Source organism: Pipistrellus kuhlii, unplaced genomic scaffold (assembly GCF_014108245.1).
Source record: "Pipistrellus kuhlii isolate mPipKuh1 unplaced genomic scaffold, mPipKuh1.p scaffold_m20_p_52, whole genome shotgun sequence".
In the NCBI taxonomy this organism is placed as follows: Eukaryota; Metazoa; Chordata; class Mammalia; order Chiroptera; family Vespertilionidae; genus Pipistrellus; species Pipistrellus kuhlii.
In genome coordinates, this window is record NW_023425554.1 from 332465 (window position 1) to 347476 (window position 15012).

General features: G+C 38.8%; 1 protein-coding gene and 1 pseudogene across 1 annotated transcript; one reads left to right on the top strand and one right to left on the bottom strand.

The window, feature by feature from the left end:
• Positions 1–2121: 2121 nt before the first annotated feature.
• LOC118706609 (olfactory receptor 7A10-like) lies at positions 2122–3097 on the bottom strand. Its single transcript, XM_036416045.2, has one exon. It carries the CDS (start codon positions 3095–3097, stop codon positions 2144–2146), a length of 954 nt encoding a protein of 317 aa, XP_036271938.1. The 3' UTR covers positions 2122–2143.
• A 5209-nt stretch (positions 3098–8306) lies between these two features.
• Positions 8307–8517, top strand: LOC118706620 (annotated as a pseudogene).
• The last annotated feature ends 6495 nt before the right edge of the window (positions 8518–15012 follow it).

Here is a 15012-nt window from a genome sequence, read left to right on the forward strand (position 1 = left end):
GCCTGCTTTCCTGTGGTTTTGGTCTTGTCGCACTAGTCCCTCCTCTGGAATCTGTGATAACATAGTGAGATATGACTTCAGTTGGTTTTATAAGAACTAAAAATGTTCTAATAAATAAAAAACCACTGACTCATGGACTACGGTCACATAAACCCAAGACTAGGTGACATTGGATGACTGATGATCACAACTCTTAAAGTATATCATCATAACACCTGCTCCAACCAATCAGAATATATACATGAGCTGATCACCCATTGAAGACCCCATCTGTAAAAAAATCAATAAAATATTGGGCAAAATTTTAATTACTGAACATCTTTTTTTTTAATAAAATATATTTTATTGGTAGCACTGTGCAAGGAGAATATATTGATGCTACCAATAACAAGCGAGTCTAGTCTCTAATCTCTTCACTACAAATCTCATGTTCAGTGTGTGTGACTCACCTGGTGCCTGGTGGATAAACTCTTCAGTTACAGAGGTAATTGTGTTTCTGACTTTGAGGTCTTTGACCAGAATTGAACATGGGACCCTTTAACTCACAGGCCAATGCTCTATCTACTGAGCCAAACCAATTAGGGAACATGTTTTCTTCTTCTTGTCTTACAATGTCCTTCCTCCCTTCTGTAGCTCTAGTTGCTTTACCTCATAATGCCGTATAAATGGTACCAAAAAGTTCCCCTTTAATGTTAATTTGATTTGGAAGCTGAAATATAAGCAATTTTATTTTTAACTAGAAGCTCACTACATGAATTCATGCACGGGGAGGATTCTTTCAACCTGGTTGGCAATCAGTGTTGATCAGGGGCGGCTGGCCAGCCAGGTGGGGCTACTGAGGGAGGTTGGCTAGCCTGCTGGGAGGAGGGTCCTGTTAGGTTGGCCGGCCAAGGGTGGGACCATGGAGGTTGCCCTTTTTTGGGGGAGAGACCACAGGAGGTTGGCCAGCTGAGGAGAGGTATAATGGGAATATGGCCAACAGCAGGAGGTTGGCTGTAAGAGTGCACTGACCACAAGAGGGCAGCTCTTGTGTTGAGCATCTGCCCCCTTTGGTAAGTGCACTTCACAGTGACTGGTCATTTGGTCGCTCAGTCGTTCGATTATTCGGTTGTTTGGTTGCTTAGGCATTCATACTGTATATATAGATTAGAAGCAATTTCAATACAAGTAAAGGAAGGAAGTTCACATTAAACAATGGTTATATCTAGTTAGCAGAATTTATTTGGAATTAAACACAGAATTTTTGTGATTTTTATACAAGATTAACATATTACAAAATTCCCCTTATAGAAAACTAGATAAATGACCTTATAGGTGAGCCCACTTTTCCTTCCTATGCTCTAATTTCAACTCTTATGTTTTTATGAAAAAGTAAACCCACCAAACCTTAGCCATCCTGTCTTGGATCCTTATACAGGCAGATCCCTTCAGTCAAAGTCCATTTCTTATCTCTCTGGTCTGCCTGTCTATCTCTCTCTTTCACACAACACACACACACACACACACACACACACACACACACACACACACACTTTCCTGTGTGGCATTTGGGCATGCTAGACCCGTGAGTAATAAAACTTACATTTTCATAATTCCTTGATGCTTGTTACAATACTAATAAGAACCATTAGGATCTATCTGGTCACAATATTGACTCTGGTCTGAGGAACAAGTTGTAGGACCCAACCCAGTGCCCACACATTCCAATCCTAGTCTATCACTATTAATAGATGGAAACTTATAGGGAACAATCGTAAAGTGCACAGTATCAGGAAGATCAGTTAAGGTACAAAACATGAGGGACAGATGGTGGACACAGGAACAAATTACTTACAATGATAATGTCCTTTGAGAAGAAATTATTGTTAAGACATCAAAGTTGCTAGTGAAGGAAATGAAAACTTCCAAATATTTCTGATCAAGGTTGGGAAATACATTGTGAAGTTAAAAAAAAAAAAAAAAGACAAAGGGAACTATTGTCCATTTAACAGACAAAGCAGAAAGCTTAGTAAAATGGTTACTTATATTGTATAGAAGAGTTGAAACAAAAGAAAGTCAAGGACAGAATACAAGGAGCAAGTATGAAAACTACAATCTGATGAGAGAATCTCAATTTCTGGTTTTGAGTCTTAAAGCACTTTTTCTACCTCAGGATGATTGTCCCTTTTGTACCTGCCATCCCATAGAATCTTTTCAGGGCCCTCTTGATGTCCTTGTTCCTGAGACTGTAGATGAAGGGGTTCAGCATGGGTGTGACCACAGCATACATCACTGAGGCTATGGCACCTGAGTGTGAGCTGTGGATAGCAGCAGAGCTGAGATACACTCCTAGGACTGTACCATAAAATAAGGAGACAACTGAGAGGTGAGATGCACACGTAGAAAATGCCTTATACTTCCCCTGTGCTGATGGGATCGCACAAATGGAGGATACTATCTTAGAGTAAGAGTAAATGATACCAGCGAGGGGGCCAGCACCCAGAAGTGCACTTACAAAGTACATCACCATGTTATTAAGGAAGGTGTCAGAACATGCAAGTTGGATGACCTGTTTGATTTCACAAAAATAATGGGCGATTTCAAAGTGTGTACAGAAGGACAGCTGCAATACCATTATGCTTTGTAACAGGGAATTCAGGCCACTAATGATCCAGGACACCAGAACCAGCAGTCCACAGAGCCGGGGGTTCATGATGACCATGTAGTGCAGGGGGTGGCAGATGGCCACAAACCGGTCATAGGCCATCACGGTCAAGAGGAAGTTGTCCAACATTCCAAACAGTAGAAAAAAATACATCTGGGTGATGCATCCTGCATAGGTGATGACTCTGCTCTGTGCCTGGATGTTCCACAGCATCTTTGGGACAGTGTTGGAGGTGAAACAGATGTCTACCAAGGACAGGTTGCAGAGGAAGAAGTACATGGGCGTGTGGAGGTGGGAGTCTGAGCTGACAGCCAGGATGATGAGCAGGTTTCCCAACACAGTGATCAGGTACATGGAAAGGAAAAGCCCAAATATGAGGGGCTGTAGTTCTGCTTCCTCTGATAATCCCAGAAGAAGAAATTCTGAAATTGGGGTATCATTGCCTCCTCTCATGTGGTGTAGGTGACTTATAGGAAAGAAAAAAAATAGTATGATCAATTTTTAAAGAAATGGCTATTACTAACATAATTGAAATTCTACAGTTATACTTTGCAGTGAAGTAATCAATATCTATTTTTTAAAATATATTTTATTGATTTTCCACAGAGAGGAACAGAGAGGGGCAGAGAGCTAGAAATGTCAATGAAAGAGAAACATTGACCAGCTGCCTCCTGCACACCCCTTACCGGAAATGTGCCCACCACCAATGTACATGCCCTTGACCGGAATCAAACCTGGGACCTTTTAGTCTGCAGACCGACGCTCTATCTGATGACCCAAACCAGTTTTGGCTCAATATCTATTTTTTTGAACATATCACTCCTTTAAGACACACACCCCAACCCATGACATCTCTGATTAGGAATTTCTGTCCTCCTCAAACTTTTCCCCCAAGTTTGTCATGGACTACACAGGTTTTTGTTCATTTGTTTGTTTTAAAATCCTTATTATTGAGAGTATTACAGATGACCCCACCTTTTTATTTTATTTATTTATTTTCTTTTAAAAATATATTTTATTGATTTTTTACAGAGAGGAAGAGAGAGGGATAGAGAGTTAGAAACACTGATGAGAGAGAATCATTGATCAGCTGCCTCTTGCACACCCACTACTGGGGTTGTGGCCGCAACCAAGATACATGCCCCTGACCAGAATCGAACCTGGGATCTTTCAGTCCACAGGCTGACACTCTATCCACTGAGCCAAATTGATTTCGGCAACCCCACCTTTTTAGCCCCATTACTCCCTTTATCCTGTTTCCATCTCACTGTTGGCCTTCACCATGCTACTGTCTGTGTGCATAGGCAATGCATATATGCACATAAGTTCTTTGGTTAATCTCTTCCCTACTCACCCCTTCCCTCTGAGATTCATTAATCTGTTCCATGTTTCTAGACCTCTGGTTCCGTTTTATTCATCAGTTTATTTTGTTCATTAGATTCCCTGTTCTTTTACCTTGATTTTTAGTTTCAATTATTGATACATATGTTTTTATTGCCATTCTATTGTTTATATTTTTGGTGTTTTTCCCCTCCTCCTTTTTCTTTTCATCCTCTTCCCTCTCCTCCTCCTGCCCTTCCTCTTCTCCCCCCTCCTGTCCCTCCTCCTCCTCCTCTTCTTCTTTGTCCTCCTCCTCCTCCTCCTTCTCCTCCTATTCCTCTTCTTTCTCCTCCTCCTCCTCCCCTCCTCTTCTTCTTTCTCCTCCTCCTCTTCCTCCTCCTCCTCCTCCTCCTCCTCCTCCTCCTCCTGCTTCTTCTTCTTCTTCTTCTTCAAGAATACCCTTCAACATTTCATGTAATACTGGTTTGGTAGTGATAAACTCCTTTAGCTTTTTCTTGTATGTAAAGCTCTTTAACTTACCTTTAATTCTAAATGGCAGCTGAGCTGGGTAGAGTATTCTTGGTTCTAGGTCCTTGATATTCATCATTTTAAGTATTTCTTAGCACTCCCTTCTGGCATGCCAATTTTCTGTTTAGAAATTAGCCAAGAGTCATATGGGTGATCTCTTGTAGGTAATTAACTGCTTTTCTCTTGCTGCTTTTAAGATTCTCTCTTTGTCTTTTTCTAAAAAATATATTTTTCTTGATTTCAGAGAGAAGGGAGAAGGTGTGAGAGAGAGATAGACACATCAATGATGAAAGAGAATCACTGATCTGCTGCCTCCTACACAGGTCTTACAGGGATTGAGCCCACAACCTAGGAATGTGTTCTTCAGCGGAAATGAACCTGGAACTCTTCAATCTCGGATCCATGCTCTATCCACTGAGCCAAACCAGTTAGGGCTACAGACTACTAATTGTTAATATCCTCATCTTAATTGTTAATATCCTCATGGTAAAGATTGCAGTGTCCATCGGCATATGATGATGGACAGATAACCAATATGTGGTAGGTATAGAGCTTGGTGTACTTCCTTCTTGTTAGTAAATGAATGGTTACACTATGATGGGATGAGGCTGATTATTCTACATCTCAAATGTCTTTATTGCTTCCTAACACCTAGGTCTCCAATGCCACAGACACATTTCAGTTCCCTGTCATTTCCCCCTACTAACTTGGTGGGCACCCCTATAGCCAAATTCACACCACAACAGAGAGAACTTTAATGCTGATCATTGAACCCTCTGATTTAAATTCCTCCCCTAGTCATACTTCACTGGAGATAGAAGCCAAAATTCCACAGCTTCAAATGGGAGGCTCAGGTGCCTGTGAACTTTCAGCCAGCTCCACCCTCACAGAGCCCTGGGCTCCCTCACACTGGTCTCCTACACATTGAGATTGACTCCAGCTTCACCTGACACCACAGCTTCAGGCTTCAGAGCCTTTAAGGGCTTGCTTTCCTCTGCTTGGGGTCTCCCCATTGGTCTTTTGGAATTTTTCACCCCCCTCTCCATCCTCCAAATTTCAACTCCTCTTTCAGAGGGACTGGATTCTCTCCTTCATGAACCTTTTCTTTTCCTAACATTAGCACAGGAAAAGGTCACTTTCTCATGCTCTTAATCTAAGTGATGGGGCAACCACGTTGAGACTTATTTAATTCCATGTGTTTGTGCCTTGCTAGACTGTGAGTACCTAAGGCTTAGAGCATGTTATACAAACACTTTCCCTCCTTCAGATTTAGTTTAGTGTATCTGAATTCTATGACAGGATTCCATGAACTTAGGTGTGGAGGACATGCTTGAGAAGTGTTCTCCATATTCTGAGATCAGGAGATATTAGGGTGTCAGTTTACAGTTGTAAGAATGAAATAGAATGGAATGAAAAAGGCACAAAAGAAAGTATTAGATTGTGTCATACATAGTGAGAGTACATAAATAATAATTTCATGGTTCCCTGTGTTCACTCATGCTTGTGTGTGTGTGTGTGTGTGTGTGTGTGTGTGTGGAGGACATGCTTGAGAAGTGTGCGTAAAAATGCTGGGTCACAATGTCAAAGGCATGTCTTTTGTTGGAACACAGTAAAAAAAGCTGGAATTTACCAAAACTAAATCCAAGGACAGCTTAAAAGGCCATTTCCTGATAATGAGGGAAAAATAACAGTGAAAAGCCCACCTGAGAGCCCGCTGCAGAGAGAAAAGGGAGCCAATGTGTGTATTGAAGATACCTCTGACTCAAGGGACCACACACTGACTGGAACTTCACTGCTCCACTGGCCTCATCACAGCATCCTCCCCAGACTCTGATCTAATTGTGATTCCTGCACCTATTCCATGTTTATTGGATCACCCTGGTGTTTATATGGCTCAATGGCATCTTTCCTTTGCTACTTTTGGCTTTGAGTTTAGATCTCTTTTGTGACACAACTGATGAATGGGAACTAGTCCTGGTTCTGTTCCTTGTTGACATACAAATTATTCCGAACATTTTTTATAAAATCCTGCTAATGCCACAACAACTGTTCACCTTTCTTCACATATTTACCTCTGAGAATATGATATCATGGCACACATTTCATTGTACTGGGCCTTCTTTCTATAATGTGAGGTCAAATGAGCAGGGAGCTCACTCACTGACTTTGTTCCTTTATGTAGTTTTATTAATGTGTGCTTTTATATGGAAAAAGTTAAGGAATGAAATATTCATAATATAAAAATGGCAGGGAACATGAACATGGTTAAATATTGTGTATTCAAATATTGGCATTAATAAAATTGGAAGAAAATTGAAAAAGAAAAGAAAATCCCACCTTCCCCCCATAAAGCTTTGATCACATCAATATAAACCTCTAATGCCAGATATGTGGGCAAGGATGTAGAAATAAAAATACAAAAATATACTTTTAAAAGGCAGTGGAGTAAGCAGTATCTATAGTTATAATTTCTACCTATATAAACATAAATAGATTATGCTTAGAAAATGGATAGTAAAGATCATTAATTGAATGCCAAAGAATGTTTTGCCAAGGTGAAAGATGTAGAACTGTTTACATTAAAAGTAATGGGAGAAAACACAGACATGATAGAAATGACAAACTGATAGAACTGACCACACAAAATTAATACATTTTCATTCATTCCCCTAAATTGACCTAAACACATATAGAGGAATTCTATACCAAATAGCACTGTTTTCAGGACAAAACTAATTTAGCATACTAAATGTATTAACTATGTATTCGCCTGTCTAGAAAACAGATATGGCAGTCTCTCAGCTCTGAGCTGGCCTGGCTAGGCTCTCAGTTACCTCAGGGAAAAATTCTGGGATGCCTTCCTTAAATCTTCCCTCAGCATCTACTGCACTCTCAAACTCACCTGGATGGGTCTCTGGAAGGAGGGACCCCTTGTAGAAGTCTGAATTGCTCCATGGATGGTAAATGTGGGAGACTGAAGCTCTGTTCTCAGACAAAAGAGAAGGAAGGAGTCAGGCACTATTCTCAGAGTCAGAATTAAGACTCCAAAAGAAACGAATATGTTCTTTTTCAGCCTAACTTCGTACATGTTGTGAGTGTGCCTCAGAGGTATATTATTCCTCCTTTATCTGCTCATTAGATACCTGTTTGCATTGTTGCTCCCACCTCAGGGCACTCAGTTTCCCTGTGGGCCACACCAGTGTGAACAGAATGGAAAATGTTCCTGCCGATTCTCTGTTCCCAAGGGACCACGTTAGAAGTTACGTGAATCTTGTTTTTGTTACTTCTTTATGATCCTCTTGAGGTCTCTTCTCCCAGCAGCTTACCCAACTTTGAATTACATTTTTTCTAAAGTCCAAGACCATGGAGACTGCCTTGACTAGGAACCTTGGATTTTTCAAAGCACTGAATTGTTGTGAGGCACAAGCCATGGCACAAGCCATGATACCTCCAGAAAATTGCAATTTCTGTCTTCTACAAGGGAGAGGACTGCGTGACTTTGATGAAAAGTCATACTCCTTGGCTTCATGACACATTTGCCAAATCAATGATAAATTTCATACTTATATCGGAAGATAAGAGCTGCTATTTAGTCCCACATTATAAGACCTTTGTTAATTATGAGACATAATTTTATGCTATACAATCTGGGTTTAGTACCTTAAATGCATTATTTGATTTAAAGTTTATAAAAGTCCTTTCTCTGAAGTGATAAAATTATCAATTTCATTCTCCATTGCATAAGTGGGGCTTGAGGAAGTTTAGTGACCAGCCCAACATTATAATCAGAGTAAGGTGTTAATTAGAATCTGTCATCGCTTCTCGGCCTTTTGGCTAAGATCAAGTGTAGAATCTGTCATGATGCTTTCAGTTCTCAAACTGTGCAGTGGTTCCCAATGAGGAAATATCTAAAGGTAGGCTGCTAAATACTTATAATACCCAACACAAATAATTATGTCATATTTAGAAGGTAAAAATTTCCAGTCTAGACGAGCCCTTCTTCAAGTTCACAGGGCTTATTATTGACTTAAAAAATAACATTGATAAGTGTTTTATCACCAAAAGGCTTTATTCAGGGAAAAGAAAGTATTGCAACCCATGTGTGCAGACAAGATAAGTCACATGCACACTCTAGCCTGTGTGCCAAGATGGAGGGCTCCTTATGGAGGGGAAAGGAAGAAGAAAGGGGAAATTAGAACAATGGAACTTTATAAACATAGAGTTCTTCCTGTAGGGCTCTCCGGATTCCATCCAGTGTGAGAAATTCCATTAGAGCTATCTCTTCCAATAGCCCCTCCTGACTGTTTATGGTTGCTGAAATTCCTGTTAGTCTTTATCAATATGAGTCACCCATGATTGTAGTTCAAGTACTGATTCAGCAGGTCCTGGTGGGCCTAGGGCATCTTCATTTCTCAAATGTTGTAGGAAAATGCTGGTTTTGAGGTCCTGGTCTGAGGACCACTCTTTGAGTAGCAAGTTTTGGTTCTGTTGTAGAGTAAGGGGCAAATAGTTGTAAGCCATCTTCACCAAAAACTGTATTTGCTTAAGATTTTGAAAGAAAGATGAACAGTCGTGCACTGCTTAACAAACATGGATATGTTGAGAAAAGCATGCCTAGGTGACTGTCATTTAGGGCACATCAGAAAATGCACTTACACAAATGTAGACCTAGGAAAATTATGTAACCCTGAAAATACCACCTTAGCCAGCATCATTAGCTGAAGACAAAAAAAGGTGTGAATGGAGGGGAGTCAAATATGGGAAGTTACCAGGAAAAGCTCAGTAAACAGGGTAAGGTTGTTATGCAGGTTTAAGCAATTATCTTTTGCATTGATCTGAGTTTCTAGAAATAAAGTCACTGCCTCCCCATTCCTAGAACAGGTTCAGACAGCACACTCCTTTGTGGGCTGTGAGCTCAGACAGGATGGCAAGGGTGGCCTGGAGCATAAGGCTTGTGCAGTCAGCTAGGCTGGTGCAGATTGGAGGGGAGTGTTTGCCCCAGGAAAGATGGCATTGGTTTTGATGTGGCTTCTTCTAAAAATATTTAGTTGAAAGACTTCTGTCCAGCTGTTTTCAGTTGGATCTCCAGGTTGATTGCTGTATAATTTAGTGGTGATTCCAGTTCAGGGCTGGGAGGAGGGGAGAGCAACTTCCACCAGCTCTGCCACCATCTTCTTCAACACTTCTACTTTACATCTTCGTGTACACATTTCTTTCTTTTAATTTCACTTTAATTTAACCATTTGTTCTTTTAACTTCCATTCCCTCCAATTTTTTTTCAAGTTCTCTTTCAACATATAAGATGATAATTTTAATGTGTCTGTGTTGGACATATATATGTGTGTGTTTACTAGAAAGAAATTCAGATAAAATGTACACACATGTATTTATACATATACTTCTTACCTGTGAAGGAGTTCTTAGACTCACCAAATATTTCCAATTACTTTATTTATTTATTTATTTATTTATTTTTAAAAATATATTTTATTCATTTTTTACAGGGTTGAAGGGAGAGAGATTAAGAGCCAGAAACGTCAATGAGAGAGAAACATCGACCAGCCGCCTCCTGCACACACCCCACGGGGGATGTGCCCGCAACCAACGTACATGCCCTTGACCGGAATTGAACCCGGGACCCCTCAGTCCACAGACCGACGCTCTACCACTGAGCCAAACCGGTTTTGGCAATTATTTTATTTATTAATGAAATTGACTGCATTACATTTATCACATCCCATCATCACCAGAAATAAGGAATCAGAGAATCAGAGTAATTACATGTAATCTTAATTTCTGTATGGCTCCTTTAATTCAGAAAAGTTTGTATTTTAAATATGTTCAGTTTATTTCATCCAAAAATTCCAATAAGTTATTTAAAATAAAAACAATTTGTTAGAACAAAAATGAATTCAGTAACATTGTTGGATACAAAATGAATTACAGACATCTGTGGCGTCTAATAACAAACTGTCAGAGAGAGAAATTAAGAAAACAATCCCATTTACCACTGCATTAAAAAGAATAAAATTCTAGGAGTAAATATAACCTAGGAAGTGAAAGACCTGTACACTGAAAACTATAATATATTGCTGAATATTAATGAAGAAGACGCAAAAATGGAAAAGTATACTCTGGTCATAGATTGGAGGAATTAATATTGGCATCACTCATGCTAAAAGTCTAGAATGCCAAACCCAGATTTAATAATGGATCTAAAGGAAGGATCTACATCTCTAAGAAATATAATTTTAATTAGCCATGTTGGATACTTTTGGTCAAGTACCCGTAAGGTAATCTGTCACATGGGCCCTTTTTATTTCTATAGAAAGAAAAAATCTTCATGATAAAACATTCTTGTTCTTCTTTCCTAAACAAGAGATGTCAAGGCCCCTCACCTACTTCCTTTCTTTTCTGTTACCTAGAGTCCCTTAAGCTACTCTTTTTTTTTTTTCTTTAAAAAACTTCTTATTTTGTACAATCCTTCAGAAAGCTCTCTTAGTTGTTAGATGGGATACTGTCTGATTCATGATTTACTTAATAAAGCCAATTAGATATTCAAATTTACTATATTGAATTAGAAAAATGCCCAAAGCAATCTATATCAATTCAGGGCAATCTCAATCAAAATTCTCATGTCATTTTTCACAGAAATAGAACAAACAATTCTAAAACTTGTAGGAGCTACAAAAGATCCTGCATAGCCAAAGCAATCTTGAGAAAGCAAAACTAAGCTAGCACTATCATGCTCACAGGTTTCACACTACATACAAAGCTATAGTACTTAAAGCAGAACTGGCAAAAACAAAAACAAAAAAACCAGACTCTCAGATCAAAGAAACAGAAAACAGAGAGCCCAGAAATAAACACATGCACCTAAGGAAGAAGGAGCCAAGAGTACCCAGTGGGGAAAGGGTAGAATCTTCAATAGCTCTGTTAGCTCAGAATGTCACATATGCCTCATTTCCCCTTTGTCTCTGTACCTCTCATGAATGTATGTGTTACTGGACTGCTTCTGTGCTGGGGGCTGGCCCTGCCCCAGTACAATCCAGAATTTCTAGTGTCAGGTGACTTTCAGATCCTTGACTGATCCAGGAAAGATTTCAAGGATGAATCCAAGTGAGAATAAAGCAAGTTTTATTCAGGTAGAGAGAAAGAAAGAGGTCTGGGCATGGGTGACACTGTAAAAGATAAGTACCACATAAATGGACCAACTTGAGAGAGTTGTGCAGGTGCTCAGTTAGTTCCTGGGATTTTATGTGTATTTTAGGGTGGAAGGGGGATGGTGGTCTTCAAGCGCTGTGGCACCATATTTTGACTCTGCCTTTTGGGTGAGAGGGGGCCTTATTCCTAACAGTGTTGTTGTGGAAGTGACATGGAGTTTGTCCCCGTTGGGCAACTATTTTGTGGTGTCACTTTTCATTGTAATGATGGTCTTTGGTCAATTTCCTTCCATCTTGGAATGATGTGGTTCTAGTCATCCCTTGTTGTTATGACCTGTTACCACTGCAGGGGGTTTCCTGCCATAAAATGTTTTCTCTTTGATCAGATGGGGGGGCTTTGATTTCTTTCCCTCCTGCCTCATATTCATATAGAAGCCACTGGGACATATATACTTGATAATCAATGTTCCCAGGCATTATTCTATGAATTCTGGTCATGGAGTTGAATGAGGTAGTAATAAAATTAGGAGGTTAGTTATAAATCCTAGTAGCATGATACCAGTATAAATATCAGTGGAATTTGTGCTGATCATTAAACTCTCTGATTTAAATTCATCCCCTAGTCATACCTCACTGGAGATAGAAGCCAAAATTCCACATCTTCAAATGGGAGGCTCAAGTGTCTGTGAACTTTCAGCCAGCTCCACCCTCACAGAGCCCTGGGCTCCCTCATACTTTGGTCTCCTAAACATTGATCCTGACTTCAGTTTCATAGCACACTTATTTCATTGTACTGGGCCTTCTTTCTATAATGTGAGGTCAAATGAGCATGGGGCTCGCTCACTGACTTTGTTCATTTATGTAGTTCAATGAGCACCAAATTATTAATATATAAAGCTATTCTAATAGACCTGGGTGGAGAAACTGATATAAATACAATTATATCGTAGGGGACTTGAATACCTTACTCACAGTAATGCATAGACATTTATATAGAATGTCAATAAGGAAATATCGATTTATTTCCTTCCATCTTGGAATGATGTGGTTCTAGTCATCCCTTGTTGTTGTGACCTGTTACCACTGCAGGGGGTTTCCTGGATGTTAAATGTCACATTAGAGTGATAAACTTAATTGATATTTATAGAACTTTCCAACCCAAAATGACAGAATACATATTCTTTCATGTGCACACAGCACATTCTCAAGGATAGACCATATGTTGTAACACATTAGTCTCAATAAATTTTATAAAATTGAAATCATGCCAATCATATTTTGTAACCACAATAGTATGAAATTAACTACAAGAAGAAAGCTGGAAAAAACCACATATAAGTGGAGATTAAACAACATTCTGTTAAACAACTACTAGTTCAAAGAAGAAATAAGAGGTAAATAGAGACAAATTAAAATGAAAACATGAGATACCAACATTTTTGGGATGCAGCAGGAGGAGAGTTTATAGCTTTACAGGTCTATCTAAAAAACAAAACAAAACAAACAAAGAAAAAACACACCACAAAAATCCTATATAAATAATCTACTGTTACATCTTTACAAACTAGAAAAAGAAGAACAAAGGATAGCCAAAGTCCATAAAAGGAAGGGAAAAATAAAATTATGAGCATAAATGAATAAAATAGAAGGGAAAAAGACAATAAAATTAATGAAACAAAATCCTGGCTCTTTTAAAAGTTGAACAAAATTTTAAAAAACATCTGGCTAGACACACTCAAATTCAGAAATGAAAGAGAAGTTACAATGATCACCACATAAATACAAAGAACTGTACAAGAATACAATTAAGGGGTGCATGCCACCAAATTCTATAAAGTAGAAGAAATGGACAGATTCTTAGAATACAACCTTCCTATTTTGGGGAATCTTGAAGAATTGGCTAAATAGACTGATAACTACTAAGGAAATTCAAAGAGTAATCCCCCAAACTTCAAAAAACAAAAGCCTAGGGCCAGATCGCTTTATTGGTTAATTCTACCAAAATATTCAGAGTATTTAATAGCATCATTCACATCATCATTATATATATTCACATAGCATCATTATATATATATATATATATATATATATATATATATATATATATATATATATATAATCTCCCATGAATATAGATGCAAAAATTGTTAACCAAATACAACACATTAATGAATAATACATCACTATCAGGTGGGGTTCATTATAGGGATTCAAGGACGGGTTCAATAATATTAACAAAATAAAAGGAGAGAAATCATATGATCACAACAATAGAGTAGAATAGCATTTTGACAAGATATAGCACCCATTTCCGATAAAAAATTAAAATGTGGCATACTTTCACTACAGTCATTACTATGCCCAGATCATTTTACCTTTCTGAGTCACATTTCTCAAATGTAGAATTTTGTAATAGTATGGATTTTAAAAAATGAAGTTTTTATATAAATTAAATGAGATAACCCATGTAAGATTCTAAGCTTGGTTCACAGTGCATAAAAACTTCTAAATATATCATATTATTGACCAACATTTTGTAAATGAAGTCCTAAATGACAGTTCTTAACTTGTGTTGCATGAACAAAGCCTAAGGTTATTGTACCCATGGTTTTAGAGCAAAGGAAGACTCTTCTAGTCATTGTTGGAGAGGGTAATAACAATTTCCTAGAGATATCAGTTGCTCCTAGCCACAAGTCATTACTTTGGAGGTCCATGAGTCCTAGTCTGTATAGGCTACTCAGTCTTAGATGTAGAGAAAACATTAACCCAAGATTGAGATAAGATGCAAGGATATTAAAACTCTGGAAGGCAGGTGAGTTTACAGAGAAGGAGTAATCAAAGATGGATTCGCCTGACTTCTAATTCGGCCTCTTGGGAGAAGAAATAGCAGGAATAATTTCCTCTGTGTCCAGACCAGGGTCTCTCAGAGAAGTAATGTGCTCAGAGGAGGGAGTAACAATGGAAACATTGCCTAATGAGCAGATATTGGGGGCTGTATATCTCTTCTACTGCAGTCCCTCAGGGTGGCCATTCTTGAGCTGGACAGGGCATGGTTGTTGCTTTTGGATTCCTATGTCTGGCATTGGAACTGATGCTTCCCTCCTTCCTGTTGTTCTGTCTGGGTACAGAGCTTCAGTCTCCACCATCAACCATCCAGAATTCAGATTTGCACACATAGACCTCCTTCTCAAAAATCCAACCCAGGTGAGTCAGAAGGCCCATTAGGTACTTCAAAAAATGTTCGGTGATATTGGAAATGGGGAACTTTTACCTGAGGTCACCAGAGAGGAAAACCAATCTAGAATCAAGCCAAAAAATTGTCACATTTGTTTGTTAGGTAGACTCATTGATCTATAA